The sequence below is a fragment of the Arvicola amphibius genome, chromosome 1 (genome assembly GCF_903992535.2).
Source record: "Arvicola amphibius chromosome 1, mArvAmp1.2, whole genome shotgun sequence".
In the NCBI taxonomy this organism is placed as follows: Eukaryota; Metazoa; Chordata; class Mammalia; order Rodentia; family Cricetidae; genus Arvicola; species Arvicola amphibius.
This window is the reverse complement of record NC_052047.1, coordinates 187,348,199-187,366,967: the sequence shown is the minus strand read 5'-3', so window position 1 is coordinate 187,366,967 and position 18,769 is coordinate 187,348,199. Positions and strand designations below refer to the sequence as shown.

The following is an 18,769-nucleotide window of genomic DNA, read 5'->3' as shown; positions in this document are numbered from 1 at the left end:
TATCTTTTGCTACCTTTTTTTTTACCCTTTTCCAGAATAACATAGAATTACAAACTTTTCAGATTGGCTTTTATTTAGTTATATATATTTAATGTTCCAGTAGCTCTTCTCAAGGTTTGAGAGCTCATTTCTTTTCAGTACTAAATACTCTTCCACTGTCTGGATGTAGCATTTTGTTTACTCTTTCACCTAATTAATGATATATGCTGTTTCCAAGTTTGGAAACTATGAATTACCCATGTGGGTGAAGACAACAGTATAGATAGTTTTCAACTTATTGAGTAAAGACCAAACAGCATAGCTGCTGGAACAGCTGGTTGAGTTTGCAGGAAACCGCCACACTGGATTCCAAAGTGGCTGTGTCATTTTGCATCCCTACTAGCAATGAATGAGAATACTGCTCCACATCCCAGTGCTGCCTGTGTAATTACCAAAAGACTTATGGGTGTGTTTCAAATCATAAATCCCTTTAGACATATGTGGGACATCATTCTATATAGCCTCTTTGGTGAGGCAGCTGTTCATGTTTTGTTTTGGTTTTTGTAATTTCTAAATAGTGAGTTTTAAGAGTTTTCAAACCATTAGCTTATGTTTTCTGCAAATATTTTCTCCCAGCCTGTGGTTTCTCATTCTCTTAAACACTATTTTTAAAAAGTAACTTAAACATAAATATTAATTATGCAGGCTGGGTGAGGTAGTTCTCATCTGCAATTCTAGCAGCTGGAAGGCAGAGATAGGAGAAGCACTAGTTTGAGGCTAGTTCAGTCTACACAGTTAATTCCAAGCCAGTCAGAGCTACAAAGCAAGATTCTGTCTCAAAAAATAAATAAATCCCACTTGCTATGCAAAGGGCTAATGTTTCTGTGCTTTCCATGCCAGGAGGACAGCACTCACTGCCCAGCACTGGTTCAACTGCTAGGGGCTCACATCCTGCGATGTCACTTCCAAGCTGTGCTACTTACAGCAACTTTTTAAAAATCCCTGTTTTAGTTCCATTACCATTGATGTTTACCTACACCTTACAAGTTTGTGAGAACTAGATAATACATATTAACTAGGCTTAAAATGCATACAAGCATTCACTATAGCTGACATATATAGTAAGAATTCAAAAGTATTAGCTATAATTATTACTATGTTATTTAATCCTCTGAACACATATTTTATTTATTTGAACACATATTAATCTTTTGAACAGATATTTTATTACCCCCACTTCAACAGAGACTATAAACAAACACGAGTAGTGGTCTAAATGAAAACAACCCCCATAGATTCATAGTGAGTGGCATTACTAGGCGGTGTGGCTTTGCTGGAGGAAGTGTGTCGCTGGGGGTCAGCTTTAAGATTTTCAAATGCTCAAGACAGGCCCAGTGTTGCTCTCTTCCTGCTGCCTGTGGATCCAGATATAAAACTCTCAGCTCCTTCTCCAGCACCATGTCTGCCTGTGTGCAGCCATGTTTCCCACCACGATGATAATGAATAAACCTCTGAATCTGTTAAGTCAGCCCCAATTACATGTTTTCCTTATTAAGAGTGTCCCTGGCCGTGGTGTCCCCTCACAGAAACAGAACACTCTCTCTGAAATTGGTAAACGGGAGGTGCTCTGTCAGTGTCATTTTATAATGCTGTTGGCCAGGACTCTGTCACCGTGTAGCCATTCCTGCATCACAAATTCATGTGTCCTTAGTGTCAAACGATTACAATTCCTTGGTCTCTCAGACTCTAAACTGTTTTAAGGATCTCATGAAGAAGCAATGTGAATCCTACACAATTAAAACTTTTCTATTATGTGGAACATTCAAGAGACCATCAGTGTGGTGATCTTTTGTTTGTGTTTTAGCAAATAAGGTTTGCCTAAAGATCTAAGACACTAGAGTTCAGGCAGTGGTGGCACACACTTTTAATCCCACCTCTTGGGAGACAGATGGATCTCTGTGAGTTCAAGGCCACCCAGGGCTACACAAAATTGATCCAGTTTAAAAAAGAAACAGCGGGGCAATGGTGGCTGCCACCTTTAATCCCAGTACTTGGGAGGTGGAGACAGTAAGAATATGGCTTGGCAGAGAGGGGGAATATGAGGCAGGAGGAGATAGGAGCTCATGCAGTCTGAGGCAGCAGTCTGAGGACAGGATCGCCCCTTTGGTATGAGCACTGGTAGGATGGCTGGTTGCCCTGCTTCTCTGATCTCTCAGCTTTCACCCTCAAGTTTTTTTTTTTTAAGAACAATTAGAATTTGTGCTACACATCAGCATTATCACCTGCAAAATGAGAATCATTATCTTCCAAGATCTTAGCGAGGATTTTGGAGTACTTGTTAAGAAATGCTGGACCTCAGTGTGGCATTGTCAGGCTAGCCTAGAATACTGCAGCAAGATCCCATCAAAAAGCCAACCAATCACCCACCCAGCCAGCCAGCCAATTGACCACAATGCCTCATTACTAATGTTTTTAATGATTAGAGGATGGCAGTACATGGAAAACACAAACATAAGATAATAGTCATTCAAATGTAATTCAGAGGAGTCAAATTTAAATTTTCATATATTCACAGAGATAATAGATACAAAATAGCAATTTGGATAAAATACTCAGGATTCTTAGCAAAATTTAATTAGTATTTTCTTCTTTTGTCCAGAATAAAAATAACACATCTTTTTATTTGGCTTTTATTTTGGAGATGAGGTATAGCTTGGGTTGTCACTCACTGTGTAGCTCATCCTGGCCTCCAACTTGGAAGAATCCTCCTACCTCAGTTCCCTAAGTGCAAGGAATGCAGGCATGTACTAGTATACTCAACTTTATTTCTTCCAAAAATAATATATCTTAAAGCAATCCTAGATTGAATAAAATTTGATGGACTATGCTAGCTAGACTGGCAGAGTAGTAAAGTTGACCTGCATTGCAATCTTTTTATCTAAAACATAGTCTCTGAACCCTAAACCTCAGTAGTAAGTAGTATCTGTTTTTTTCTAAAGGAAATAAAACTCAGCCCAACATAAAGACTTCATGAAATAACTAAGCAAACGTCCATCAAAAATAAGAGCAAGTTAATAAGTAACAAAAATTAACTTAAAATGTGACTTCCTTTAATAAAAGGTTTCAAGGATCAACCATGGCCATTCAATGTTGCTGTATTTTTATTTTCATAACTTATCAATATGGCTGGCTACTTTACATAAACAAATAGAGGACTGTGGGAAAGTTTAATTTACCTGAGTTCTCTACCAATTTTATGTTCTAAATAAAGGAAGGCCAAAACTAAACTCTCCTACACTACTGTTTTAACAACTGTTACCTTTCCTGGGTTGTAAGAAATTTTTTTAAATCCCATTTTCTTTCCAAGGTCTACATTTTCTGAGACTACATAATATTTTTATAACAAGCAAATTTTAGTAAGAATCTCAACTGGAAGTTAAAAGACCTAAAAAAGGAGAAAAGAAAATTTTAAAGACCTATAAAGAAAATCAAGTGGAATCCAGCCCCAAAAAGGTATCAATCTAAAGAGAAAGGTTAAAACCCATCCAGGATAAATATGAAAGAAATCATAAACAACAAGTTTATAAAAAGAAAAATGAACTCAGTCTCTTCACTAATCCTAATACTGAACCTGCTAATGTGGCCACCTCTGGGTCTAGGGGTTGAAAGGCAAAGGGTTTTCTTCTAACACCCAAACTACACCCAAAAGGAGTAAGACCCCAACTGTCCAGAGCATAAGGACATTTAAAATGTCTACCGAGTCTCAGATTACATCACTGTCCCACTTACTTCACAGACTGCTGACTCTGAGTGGCCTGAACATGCTAAAAGCAACACTGGGAGCTATCAAACAGAAAACGGAAACCACCAAGAGTTTCAAGATACATACTTAACAATAAGACAAACATAAATTACCTTCTAGAATTAATTCAAGAAAAATAAATGCTTTTAAATTTTAAGGATCTTAGTTACATTTTCAACTGCATCGCAAGAAAAAAAAATTTCTAAATGAATCAAGAAGACAGAAAGCTTGTACAGTGAAAACAACCAAACACTACTGAAAAGAAATGAAGACAATAAAAAAAAAAGAAAAAAAGAAAAAAGAAAACACATGTTCACGGACTAGAGTCAGAATCGTTAAAATGTTAATATTGCCCACAGCAATCTATACATTCAATGTAAACTCTACCAAAATCTCAAGGTTTTTGCAGAAATAAAAAAGGTCATGATAAAATATGAAATTTCAAATAACCCTAAATAGCCAAAACTTTTAAAGAACAAACCTCAAGAATTCATAATTCCTCATTTCAAAATTTACTACAAAACTAAAGTAATCAAAATAGTAAAGCACAGGCATAAACACAGACACAGATAAATGGGATCTCAGAGAAAAGCTTGGCATGAGCAGTCATGACCTTCAACAAGGGTGTCAGCAGGTTAGAAAAGTATTTCTATAAACATGCTAGGAAAATTAGTATCCATGTGCAAAAAATTAAGCAGGTACCTTAGTATGGGAAGTCCTGTGTATATGTGGCTTTTATTGGTTAATGAATAAAGCTACTGTTTCAGCCAATGGCTTAGCAAATAGGGCAAGGTGGGAATTCCAAGCAGACAGAGGAGAGAGAGTAGGCAGAGTCAGGGAGAAACCATGTAGTTGCTGCAGGAGACAGATACATCTGCTGGAGCCCCCTGAAACTTTGCTAGTAGGCTATAACCTCGTGGTGATGCACAGATTAATGGAGATGGGTAAATTTAGGATGTAGGATGTAAGAGCTAGCTAAAAAACACGCTTAAGCTATTGGCCAAACAGTATTGCAAATAATATAGTTTCTGTGTGATTATTTCAGGGCTGAGCAGCCGGGAACAAATGAACAGCCTCTGGCAACAGTACCTTATCCAATATCATAAATAAAAATTAATTCAAAACATAAAAAGATCTAAATATGAGACCTAAAACTATAAAACTCTGAAAAGAATATATTAAGGAGGCCAAAGAGATGGCTTAGCATGTAAAGGTACCTGCTGCCAAGACAAATTACCTGAGTTTGAACCCCTGAACCTGCACAGTAGAAAGAGACTCCATTCCTACAAGCAGTCCTCTGACCTCCACATGTGTGCCACAGCATGCAAGTCCACATGTGCACACTAATACAAAATAAATAAATACAAAGTAATTGCTTTTAAGAATACAGTGGCAAAATACTTAATATCTGAAGACCACTGTCGACTGCTCAGCAGTTAAGAACACATACTGCTCCTGCAAAGGACACAAGTTCAGTTGCCAAGTACCCAAGTCAGGAAGCTCACAACAGTCTCTAACTCTAGTTCCAGATACTGAACACTGGCCTCCATGGACATTTGCACTTTTGTGCTCATACTCCATATGAACACATAACTAAAATCTTTTAAAACAAAAATATAATTCAAGATGAGCAAAGGAGGAATTGGGGAATGGTTCAGACAGTGAAATGCTTGCCGTGCAAGGATGAGGACCTGAGTTCAGATCCCCAGTGCCCATGTAATCTGTAACTGCAAGGCTGGAATGGGAGAGACGGGATGACCCCAGGGTCTTGCTGGCCAGACAATCTAGACCAGTGGTTCTCAATTTTCCTTGTGCTGTGACCTCTTAATAGTTCCTCCTGTGGTAACCCCCTCCATCATAAAATTATTTTCAATGCTATTTCATAACTGCAATTTTGCTACTGTTGTGAATCAAAGTGTAAATAGCAGTGTTTTCCAAAGGCCTTAGGTGACCACTGTGAAAGGGTCACTTGACCTCCCAAAAAGAGGTTGCAACCCACAGGTTAAGAACCACTGATTTAAACAAATCTGTAAGCTCCAGGTTCAGTGAGAGACTGTGTCTTACGTAAGGTGGAGAGCAATCAAAGGGTGCACCAGACAATGTCTTCTGGCCTCCACATGCACGTATGAACACATATGCACGCAAACAGCAACCATATACATATAAATAAAATACATATGAAATAAGCAAAGGACTAGAACAAAATTCCTTCAAAGAAGATAAGGGAATGGCCCATAAGTATACAATAGATGCTAAGCACCACTAATCATTAGAAAAAATGCAAACAGAAACTACAATAAAATACTACCTCATTCATTAGAGTAGCTAACTTTTAAAAGAAACAATATTGGCAAAGAAGAGGAGAAAGCTGAACCACTGGGGAGTTGGGAGGAATGTAAGATTGCATGGCCACTGTGGGAAGTAGAAGTTTCTCAAAAAGGTTAAAATGAGATTACATTTGGTCCAACATCTCCACGGGTTTCAAAGAGGTAATCATACACTATGCTCATACAAGCTTTATTTACAATAGCTAAAATGCAGAAATGACCTAAAATCCCATCAACAAAGGAATGGCTAAGAGAAATATGGTGAAGATATGCAAAGGAACATTATTCAGCTTTTTAAAAAGGGGAGATGCTGATAAGCTACAAATGCTGAACCCAAGGACAAGGCAAATGAAACAAGCCAACCACAAAATGATAAATACTGTAAGATGCAATTACAGTAATCAAAATCATAAAGAAGGTAAAATAATGGCTGCCAAGAACTGTAAAAAGGATAGGAAGTCATTATTTAATGGGTAGAGTGTTAGTTTCACAAGATGAAGAGAGCCAGGTGGTAGTAGTGGTTAAACATTTTTGTCATATTTAATCTCAGTTAACAGTTCATATAAACAGTCCAGGTGTACCAGGAATAGCAGTGACGCAAGCCTATAGTCCCAGCATTAGGTAGGTGGAGGAAGGACGACTAAGAGGGCAAGACCAGCCTGGGACACACAGTACGATCCAAGCCAGACTGGGCTATGTAGCAAGATTCTTTCTCAAAATTCACCCCACATCGTCCCTGCAAAACAAAACAAAACAAAACAAAACAAAACAAAATTCTGTGTCTAATACTGAAAGGGAAGGTGGTGACTATTATATATATATATATATACATATATTTTTACCACAATAAAAAAATAGTAAAAAGCCGGGCAAGATTGTCCATAACTACAACCGCAGCACTCACCAGACTAAAACACAAGGACTGCAAGTTCAAGATCAGCCTTGGCTACTTCACAAGAGCCTATCTCAAAGAGAAAAAGAAAGGAAAAAATCTTGGGAAAATGTAAATAATGTATAGAACTTTTCAAAAGTATTTTTATAGTAAGCATTAATAATCATTTTATCCTAAAAGTTTTCTCTTTTAGGAATTTATCAGAAAGAAATAATAAATGTCATAAAAATGAACCTTATGCAAACAGACATGTGATGCATGATTAAAGCAATGTAAAAAAAGGAGAGGGTGAGCTGCACAAAAACCGTGCTGTGATAACAGTGTGTCTACACACGTGTGTCTACACAAAAAAAGTGAATCTGGATTCCCACCTCACACTAGAAACAAAAATCAACACCTAGTGAAGAAGACTACACTACCAATTTGAAGAAAACAACAAAAGAACATCTTCATTGTATTAGGCTGGAAGGAATGTCTCCATACAGCATTCAGTATATAGAAGAAAAGTAGCAGACTGAACATTAAAAATGTAAATGCCTATTAAAAAAAAAAAACATGTTACAGAGAATAGACAACCCAGAGGCAAAGGAAATGTGTAGACAACATATAACATATAACAATGACTCCCGTAAACCTGTGAGAAATAGAAAGAACTCAGAAGACCTTTACCAGCACTTCCGGGAAGAAATGCAAATGGCCAATCAACATAGGAAAAGGAGCTGGTCTCACTGAAAAGGAAAGATAACACTTCATAGCCATCAAATCATAGACTAGAAAAAAGGGCCAACAAATCTAAAGGCTCTTTCAGGACAATTTAAAGATACAAAATTAGATATGGTCTATTACTTTTCAGTCATCCTTTATGAAATTTTGGCAGGATATTCTGAAATAAATTAATTATTACTTGTCAATGAATACTAATAAACTATATATATATATATATATATATATATAGTCAGACCTTTAAATTTTTAAATTACTTTATGAATCTCACACTATACAAAACATCAACAGGAAACTTACAAGTAAAATTATAACAAGTTATATTGGTTTCTAGTATATTTCTTTAAAACTGTAAAAATGACAACATACAAAGAGAAATAAAATGTATGGTCCACATTTTTCAAGCCATAACATTAAAAAAAAGAGCGAGAGAAAAGAGAAGCAATGGAGGTTAGAAAGTTAGGGAGGAAGGGAAAGTTACAGGGAGAGAAGAGAGATGGGGAGAAGGAAGGATGTGAAAAGAGAGGAAGAACTGATTCAAATATTTTTCCACAAAAAAAGGCATTCTTACCAACATTCCCCCACAAATTTATAGGAAGACACGCTGTGGGATATCGGAACACGGTGTGAAGATTTGTTACTGTGATTGGTAATAAAAAGCTGAACGGCCAATAGCTAGGCAGAGAAACAGATGGGACTTCCAGGGAGCGAGAGGAGAGGGAGATAAACAAGGCACAGGAGGAATGAATCAAACACCCAGAATTGGAAAGGTAAAAGCCACGTGGTAGAACACAAATTAATAAAAAGTATGGTTAACTTAAGTTATAAGAGCTAGTGGGACAAGCCTAAGCTAAGGCTGAGCTTTCATAATTAATAAGTGTCCGTGTAGTTATTTCTAGGTTGGTGATCCTGATGAAAACCATACTACAAAGACACGTGAGTCAATACAAGGATAAACTGGCAAAGCTGATTATCTTATAGATTAAAAGAAAAAAAGGCTAAATATGTTTTATTCCTTGCATGTTCATTGAGTAATTATATCCACATAGAAAAGCATAAATCGAATAAGAAAATGGAGGGGTAGAAAGCAAGCTGTTCTGCTTTTGATATTTTTTCTTTCCATAATCTTGAAATAAACTATTCACTTAAAACCTTCTAAAATAGAGTTTTAGGAAAGAAAATAAATTCAGCAGGGTTCAGATTAGTATTAGCCTTTAAAAATCTGTTTTGAAGCCAGGGAGTGGTGGCCCTCCTCTTTAATCCCAGCACTCAGGAGACACAGACAGGCTGAGTTCAAGACCAGCATGGTCTACATAGTGAGTTCCTGGATAGTCAGGACTACACAGAAAAAACATTTCTGGGGCTGGGGAGGGGGGAGGAGGATGTGTTCTGAATTGAAAAAATAAAAACCTTTCCATTCCCATTTTAACATATAACAACACCAATTTTTATAATGAAGATGCAAATTTTAAATAGCAGCAGCAGCACCTTACATCCAAACACCTTGGCAAAAAAAAAAAAAAAAAAAAAAAAAAAAAAAAAAATTTCTCTTACTGACTTATGAAAAACCTGGGTAAAGGGATGTGTCTGTCTGTGTCATACACTGAAGTGAGTATGGGTGCATGAACGCATGTGTCTGTGGGTGGAGACAAGCAGACAACTCACTGCTGCCCCTCAGGCACTGTTGATCTGTCTGCTGCTCCTTGCCAGCACTGGGCTCACAGTGTGCCCAGTTGTTTGACACGGGTTCTCAGAGACTGTAATCTAGTCCTTGCAAGCATTTTACTGTCTGAGTTTTACTGTCTGAGTTTTATCATCTTAGGCCTAAGGACACAGGACAGCCTGGGAAAGTCTGGACATATTCCCCGCAAACTTCCTATGCTAGAAACTCAATCCCCAGATTTACACATTAATGATGTTTGAAGGTGGGACTGTAGGGTGACTACAGGGTCATGAAGGCCATTTTGTCCTGTCTAAGAAGCTCCCTTGTACACACTCTGAGTCAGCACCTGCTTCCATAACCAGAGTACACTGATGGGTTAACGGATGACTGGAGAAATAGGCTATTAGGCAAATGTTGACACATTTACTGTCTCCATGTGATGGTTCTTGCCATAAAAGAAGGCTTTCACCAGATGCTGAGCAGATGTGCCAAGCTCTTGAATAATCCTAACTCCAGGATCACAAGCCAAATAAGCCTCCATTCTTTATACTCCGCAGTTTATAATATTCAGTTATAATAATCAAAAAATTTGCTAAAATATTTCCACAGTGTACTCCTGTTGGGAGTGTAAATTGTTGTAACTACCTAAAAGCAAGAAAATCCATTGCTAGGTACACATTCAACAGAAATGAATGAAGGTATGCACCAAAAAAAAAACTACACAAGAATACTGACGATGTCAGGCTAGGTGCCTAAGCCTGCACTCTCAACACGTGAGAATCAGAGGCAGAAGACCACAAAGTCAAGGGCAACCTGAGCTACGGCAAATTCTATGCTAGTCCGGACTACAGAGAGATACCTTCTATCTGGGGAGATAGCTCAGTGGTTAAAGAGCTTACCAGAAGCACAGGGATCTGATTTCATATCCCCAAAACACCATTTCATGTGGGCAAGATGGCCTGTCTGTAATTCCAGCTTTAGGAAGGGATATATAAGACCCCTGGAGCAAGCTGGCTAGCCAGACTAGCTCAAGCAGCAAGCTCAGAGTTCAACTAAGAGATCTCTGACTTTGCCTGTAAAGTGTAATCAAACCTTGAATCTCTGCACACTTGTATACTTACACCCTAACACACAAGTGCCCATAATAGGCATGTATACATGCATACATGAATAAAACATATATACATGGATTGACCTTACTATTAAGATACAAAACATAAAAGCAATCCAAATGACTACCAACCAAAGAATAAACTGTAAACGGTGGCATTTCAAAAATTTTAATACTATAGAAAAAAGATCAAATGACTACTAAACATGAATTAATCACATTCATTATATCAAAAATACAGACTTACTCAAAAGAACACATTTATATCAAGCCCAAAACATACCAAAAAGATTCAGAAGAGTACATATAAGACAGAGCTGTTCTTACTAAAAAATTAGAGGGAAAAGAGAGTATGTGTGTGTGTCAAGACATGTTTATTAAGTATAACTTACAAGTTTTTGGACCAGCCAGATGTCTCAGCAGGTAGTGAGGTGCGTGAGGGCAGGCCTGACAACTGGAGTTTGATCTCAAGGAGAATCAACTCCTAAGAGCTGTCATTTGACCTCCTCACAGGTCCTGTGGCATAAGGACCTACACACACACACACACACACACACACACAAACACATACACAAATTAATCAGGTAATTAATTTAAATTAAAATGTACACAAGTTTTGGTGTTAGTAAACAACCAGTTGCTAAAGTAGAAGGGGAAAAGAGAAGATGAAGGTACAAGAACGTGCAAAAGAGGAAGGTTGGGAGGGAGTCGGTCAAATCTAAGTGTTTATGAAAGGCCATAGGGAAACCTGCTACTTTGTAAGCTAATTGAAAAATGAAATTAAAAATAGTAACTCTGAAATTCTATGACAGTAATCCCAGAACTTGGTGGAAGAAATGGGAAAATATAGTGCCCTCATTTTAACAATAGAAAACTTGTAGGTCTATGCAAGTGGTAGCCCCAGATAGTAAATACCAAACAGACCACAGGAATAAACTAGGGACCAACAATAAAGAACTCATATTCTGGACTTTGTTCAAAATATCTGTTAGACATCAACTCAATTATAAATTACTGCCAATCACATACATTACATCACCAAGCCTGCAATCCCAGCATTCAGGTGGCTAAGGAGCCTAGACTACATTGCCAGTTCAAGGCCAACCACGGCTATAAAGCAAGACCTGTTTTGAAAAAAAAAAAAAAAAAAAAAAAAAAAAAAAAAAGACATGGCTAGTGGACAGCTTGATGTATGGATCCAAATTTCAGGAGCAATCTTTGAGCACAGACATAAATTATCTTTAAGTGATAATTAAAGAATGGGTAAAAATGAGTTCTCATAAGCAAAGAAGAAAAGAGAACTGGAGGTGTGCACATCTCAGGAGGCAGAAACATAGGGTTGCTGTAAATTTAAAACCAGCCCCATTAACACAGGGAGTTCCAGACCACCTAGGGCTAGAAGGGGAGAAGGAGAGTGAGAAGGGAGAAAGAAAACAAAAATGATATGTTTAAATCCTCAGAAATTCAACACTTAAATATCCTTTAGCAAAAGAGCTAGCAGAGGAGCCTGGAAAGGTGAAGACATAGAAGAAATGGGAAAATAAAAGCCAATAGAAGGCTTTAAAAAGGAAAGAATGGTTAGGTGTCCTAAGAGCTCCTGAGAAGTCAAGTAGGATATTAAGTATCCACTGAATTTAGAAACAGAGATCTCAAAACCATGACAAGAGCTATTGGGGACAGGGGCAGAAACTGTCTAATAAATAATAGAAGAAAATGCCACACAAGTGAAGGACATGAGCCTCTGCACTGAAAGAAATAAGTCCAGCAAACAGGGGTGGAAAGTGGGGGGTGAAGATCATAGTATCAGAAAACCATATAAAAAGAGAGTAAATCCTGAAAGCTATGAAGAGAAAAAGATCACAAAGAATCAGAAAATAAACTGGCATCAACTCTTCAACATCAACACTTGAAGCCAAAAGATAATGAATGGAAAAAAGTCAGAAAATTCTCATTCTTAAAAAATCCAGGAAAACCTGTTTTGAAGTAGAATTTGCACACTACTCTCTGCATTATAAAAATATGGTACTCCAACAGTCTAAAAATACACTTTCCATGGATACTTTCTCTGAAGGCTACAAAAGGTTTCATACAAAATTAAGAAAGAAATCCTAAAAGTAAGGACACTTCTGAAGTAGTTTGTGCTCCAAGACTTCCAGGACAAAAAACAAGAACCCATTACTAAGGAAAGGCATGAGCACAGATACAATGAATACACAGAAAGACATGTCAAATTTTCTCAACATTGATTCATAAAATCAATAAAATCTCTCAAAAATAATACAATGGTTTGTGGTTGGGTTTTTTTGAATTTCAATCAAGGTATTTCTAAAATACACATGAAAGGGATAAGAGCCAGGAATATCTTAGACTACTGAAAAAAGTAGGAGAATGTCTTACTGTCATAGGAACTCACTTTAATGCTTTTCTAATTAGGATAACAGAATAGTGAGACAGGAATTAACTGATAAATTAAAAACTGCAGAAATCCAAAAGTTATATAGTAGATAAAACACTTCAGAGCAGTAAGACAGCCCTCTTAAGGGAAAGAACTTGAATGGTTCTGAACTTTAAATATTCATGATGAAAAGAAGGGAACACATCGCACAGGAATGAATCCTAACCTCACATCACACACAAAAACTTAGTCTATACAAACTGTGAACTTGTTAAAGGCAAAAATCTGAAGCTTTTGGAAGACATGTAGATTATCTTCATTATATTGGTTTAGGAAAGAATGCCTTAAAAATAAACATTAAAAGAAAAGAAAAAAACTGAAAAATTCTACTATACTGACATGAAGAAGTCTCTCGGCCAAGACAGTATAATGAAAATAAAGAGATAAGTCACAGAATGAGAAAGCATTTATGATAACATAACTGAAAAATGGCTAAAATTCAAATGCATATAGATACATAGACATGTTTATAATACACACAAATATATTACAAGTACATATACTACATATAGGCAGAAAATGACATTTATAAGAAAATAAGAGAATGGAACACAAAGAAATTTAAACTATGATAAACATACTAAAAAGTATTTATTAATAATCAGATGGTCAAAAATTCTAATACCAAATGTCAATAAGAACAAAGAGCAAAGACATCTTTATACACTCAGGACTATAAAATAGCCTAATCAGTTTGACATCAGCTACTAAAATTAAAGTCATACTGCTCTAGAAGCATAGCCATGCTACTCCTGAGTCAAGTCTTGGTGAAGTATCCCAGTGTTTTATGTCAGAATCGAAAACTAGGAACAACCCATTTGCCCACTAACGGTAAAATGGCAAATGACTGTGATACAACCTGTTGCAGGATACTTGTACACTGTATGAAGATGTGTTGCTGTGACTGGTGTAATAAAAAGCTGAACGGCCAATAGCTAGGCAGCAGACATAGGTTTGACTTCCTCGCAGAAAGAAGACACCATCAGGAAGTGAAACAAGGAGGACACACAATGAGAGAGGTAAAGCCATGTGGCAGAACGTAGATTAACATAAATGGGTTAACTTAAGTTATAAGAGCTAGTAGAACAAGCCTAAGCTAATGGTCAGCTTTCATAATTAATAAGATGTCTCTGTGTCATTATTTGGGATCTGCCCAGCAGGACAGAGAAAGATTCACTACAACAATCCTGTTATTGAATGCGATGCGACAATGAAAATCAACTAACTGCAGCAGTCGGTGATAACAAAAACCGTGTGACAAGCATAACACACTAAATATGATTCTATTTTCATAATGCTGAAACACATACAACTAAGTTTATGTCTAGAGATGCACACAGAGATGCTAAACTACACAGCAGATGAATAACTTAAGGAGAGAGTCTGAGGTGCAGCAGAATTTCTTAACCCTGATGCTGTCAACAGAAACCTACTTTGTTACCTGCTAAATACATATACATGTTTCAGTATTTCTTCAATACAAGAATTACATATTTCACTACTTTCTAAAAGACATGGCCGTGTCAGCTGCCACAGAGCATACAGACAGGACTCAGCTTCAACTCCTTTAATAGGTTAAAAACAGACATGTCACTCAAAGCATATTTTTGTTACTATTTTTTGGTTTCTGATAAGATAATGCAAAGTATATTATGTATCTTCATTTACATCCAACCATACAACATTGAAAAGAAAGCAGACTTAAACTAGTGCTGATTTTACAAGCACTGGTAACTCTGAGAGCTGCATAGCTCTGGACCCACCGCAAGGGCTGCAGCTGTAAGATGGGAAGCTGACTTAAATTAAGAACACAGCATTATTTCCTAGAAACAGTCTTGGCTGTCCTGGAACTCACTCTGTAGAGCAGGCTGGCCTCGAACTCACAGCAATCCCCCTGCCTCAGCCTCCCAAGTGCTGGGATTAAAGGTGTGCACCACCACTGCCCAGCCAATATTTTAATAGTCCCCAATTTCCATAAGCAAGTGATAGCTGGAATCAAGCTTTAAAACAGCTGTCTACTGCACACTACCATAAACTTTAAGGTATGACAGCATTCACACCACAAAAATAACTTTAGTTTCCTTCATATAAATTTACAACTTCCAGAGAATCTTGAAAATTAAACAATTTTTAGAAAAGGAAAAATGAGGCCAAAAAGTCAAGCAAGCTTAAATTTACATTTTTGTTTAAAAAAACAAAAACAAAACTCATGCCTGATTCTTCAAGAGCAAATGCAAAGATTCTGTGTTCTTCAGTACTATTGTAAAAATAATCCCACAGGAATTACGCTAGCCAGTTTATAATGTTAAACTACATGATGTCTCAAATTTTTCAGGAAATTTCAACTGACTTTGCAATAAGATTATACATGACCCTCTGCAGAGTAAAATCGCACAATCTGCCATAGAAAGAGTCAGTTATCTTCTGGGTCCCTTTTCCTCTCCCATACCATGTTTGGCTTCTATGACCTCTACGGATAATGACGGTAATTTCTACCATTCATTGAACCCCTTCTAGATGCCTTACACTTTCTATATAGTTACACTACAAATACAAGAAATAGGCCTTCCAGTGAGGGAAGTCCGTCACTGTCAGTCACTGAATATACAGCAGGTAACTTGCCCAAGGTCACTGACTGCTGTGTGGGAGAGCAAGAAATATTCCGGTATGAGCCCATGCTCTTAATCCTCTGCTATTTCCTATCTGATGAAATGTCCCCACACCACAAGAAATACCCATGGTCAGCTACCCTTCTCACTGCAAGCTTCAGGTGCCTTATGGGTTTCTCTTGGCCTCTCCTCAGTAACTGTATATGCAGAGGACATTAACAAGTGGAAAGAGCCGAAGAAACAAACACTCAAGGAAACCTATGGTTTTACAACTAACAAAACATTAGTCAGAGGAGATGATTATTTTGCCCATGACCACCAAGCTGGCTCTGAGAGCCAACACTAGTGTCCCCAGAATGATTTTCCAACCACATTAAATGCCCTTCCAACCATGCATCTTAGAGAGTAAGCTCTTGTTGAAACCATATTCTGTGCCAACTTTCAATAGCATTCTCTGAAGAGAACATTTCAACAAATAATGAGGAAATGCATATGCTGAGAAACAGATTCAAATGTGAAACTTTGGACCTCAATTTTATTATATAAATATGAATGTCAACTATAATACATGACAAGTGCGACAGTAGCCATGTGAACAAGATGCTCCATAAACACTCAGCGCAAAGAAAGTGAGTCTTTCAGACTGGATAAAAGATGAGGACTGGAATTCTGACAGAAGGCATTCAGTTCTTGCATACATCACAAGATAAAGTGTACTATGCTTAACAACTAGGGGACGTTAAAGTAAAAACACACTGCTGCAATTGGGAACAGAAGATCTGAGTTCAAGGTTAAACTGAATCATGTGGCCATGAACTACGTCTAAGCTTCAGGGTATCCAACCTTGGAAATGTGGTCGCTACTACTGACCTGACCACTTCCCAGAACTTTCACAGGGACCAAATTACATGAAATTGAAAAGTGGGGTATGTAAGTGTTCACTTCTAGGCAACCCTGTGGGTCCTTCCCCTAAACTGTGGCTCATAAAAGCCTCACCCTTCAGGAAGTAAATATTCCAGTGACATCATTCATATACTTCCTAGGGCAGTATAAACATTTAACATTCACACCTTCATTTTGAAACATCAAACCTCTACTGAAATAAATACGCGTGGAGTTTTTAATTCTTCAAGTGCTGGTACTGCCTTAGAGCCAATGCTTATTATATTTAGAAACTAGGATAAAATGCAGATTTTCTTCTGGAAGTTTTCTGTCAGAAATTCCATCCCATGTGGCCAAGCAACCAACTCAAGAACAGACAGAATGCAAGCTGGCAATCACTTTACTCTTGTTTTATTTGAACTACAGATACTGCCCGCTCTCTGCCCCAGCTCCCAAAAGTTACCTGTTTGGGTACAAGCGTACATGCAAACGCCATTAGTAAACAAACATGCGCACACTGAAAAGCCTACTGAGTTTCCGATTTTACAATGAGAGCCACAACCGCCCGCTCCTCCCATGAGATTACACTCATTTCTTTCCAAGTTTGACAGGGTGGACTGCCTAACCATCACTCTTGAAACTGCATCCGACCCCTATATTCAGTAAACCCTACCGTCGGAGCCACTGCTTTGATGCTGAGCTGAAGTTTCAACGTTCAAAGCCCAGGGAGGGTGGGCAAGATACGGGAAGGGGTGTAGGGGTGAAGTCCTAGTGCCACCGTGGACGGGCGACCGTTTCAGCTCCAAAGCCAACTTCCCGTTTTCTCCCTCTTACCTTATACACTTTCCCAAAGGCTCCGTCGCCCAGTTCCCCTATAATCTCCCAAAACTCTTCGGGGTTCAGGTCTCTCTTCACGTGTTCGTACTGCTTCTTCTTCTTCTCGCTCCCCAACTTGAAGATCTTACGGAAATTGAAGAAGGACATTTTCCTGCCCGGCAGAGTCCCTGGCACTTAAAGAGCTAGGAACAATAAAAGGCAAAGTTTGTGGCGCGTCCTCTCCCGCGCGAGCCCGGGGTCCGGGCCGCTCCCGCCTGGCGCTCCCCGGAGAAGGCGGGGCAGCGACCGGGCTCCGGCCGCGAAGGGGGGCGCGCGGCCCGCGGGGTCGGGACGGGCCGAGCGGCGCCGTGGACACCTCGCTCGAGGGCCCCGGGGGCTGCACCTGCCCCGGCTCTGGTCTCCGCCCCGCCCCGCCGCGCACCGGGCCGCCCGGGTCCGAGCGGTGCGGACGCCCGCGGCGCCTCGCCTTAGGCCCGTGTCACGGCGCGTCTCCCGGGGCGGCGGCCACTCCGGGCCCGGGAAGCGACCGGCGCCCGCGAGGCACGCAGCGGCGACGCCGAGCTGTCCTGCCGGGGCCCCCGCGTCCGCTCCGAAGCCGTCCGTTCCCGCTGCGCGAGGCCCGCGCGTCCCCTCGGCTCTGGGGCGCCGCCGCTTCGCTCGCTGCTTCAGCCCACACAGCCTCGGCCCGCAGCGCGCGCGGACGCCGACGCCGACTCGCTGCGCGCCCGCGCCCTCCGGCCGCGCGCATGCGCGCGTCCCGGTCACGCGCCCGGCTCCCCGCGCGCTCGCGAGGGCGTGCCCTCTGGCCCCCGCGCACGCGCACTAGAGCCGCCGGGCTGGCTGGCGGGCGGCTTGCTGGCGCCTGCGGCGGGAGGTGTGGTGGGTACGAGAGCGCTTCCAGCCGCCGCCGGAGCTTCGAGTTGACCTCCGGGAGCCGGATCCGGGTGGTTCTCCGGCGAGGATGGGGAGGTCTCCACCCGCACGACCCTGTTGATTGCGCTGGCGGATGTTGCCTCATTCTGCTCAGGGAAGCGGGAAAGCAGGCTGTGCTGGTTGGTGCCTGAAAGTGGGGTGTTTTCTGCTCCAGAACCGGTATCAGAAGACTGTACAGGGGAGAGCCGGGAACCTGGGCTTTCAGCCCACAGTTCAGTGACTTTGACTAGAGCATCAGATTCCGGATTGCGATAATCCCGATAGTCCTTACTGCTGGTGGCGGAGATTGTGGTTTAGATCAAAAGAGACAATAGATGGGAACCCTTTGCACGGTGCCTGCACCAGCAAATGCTCAATCTTGACCTCTGCTAAGTATGGAGGTAATGCAGACATAGGTTGTAAAAACTGTTTAAAAGGTACGTGTGGTGGAACCCGGGGGAGGCTGAGGAAGGAAGATCACAAATTCGAGAGCCGTCTCGGCTACATAAAGAAACCGTGTCTCAAAAGAGTGAAAAGGAAATTGTTTAAGACGGCTTCTGGAGTGGTGATACTCCCT

The 18,769-nt window shown here is 39.9% G+C and overlaps 1 protein-coding gene across 1 annotated transcript in view; it reads right to left on the bottom strand.

Annotated features, from left to right (window-relative positions):
- Window positions 1–17,636, bottom strand: part of Slk (STE20 like kinase) — a 54,914-nt gene extending 37,278 nt beyond the window's left edge. The window contains 1 exon segment of the mRNA XM_038329777.1: window positions 17,278–17,636. Coding sequence (XP_038185705.1) covers window positions 17,278–17,427 — 150 coding nt within the window. The 5' untranslated portion in view covers window positions 17,428–17,636.
- Between the last annotated feature and the right edge of the window lie 1,133 nt (window positions 17,637–18,769).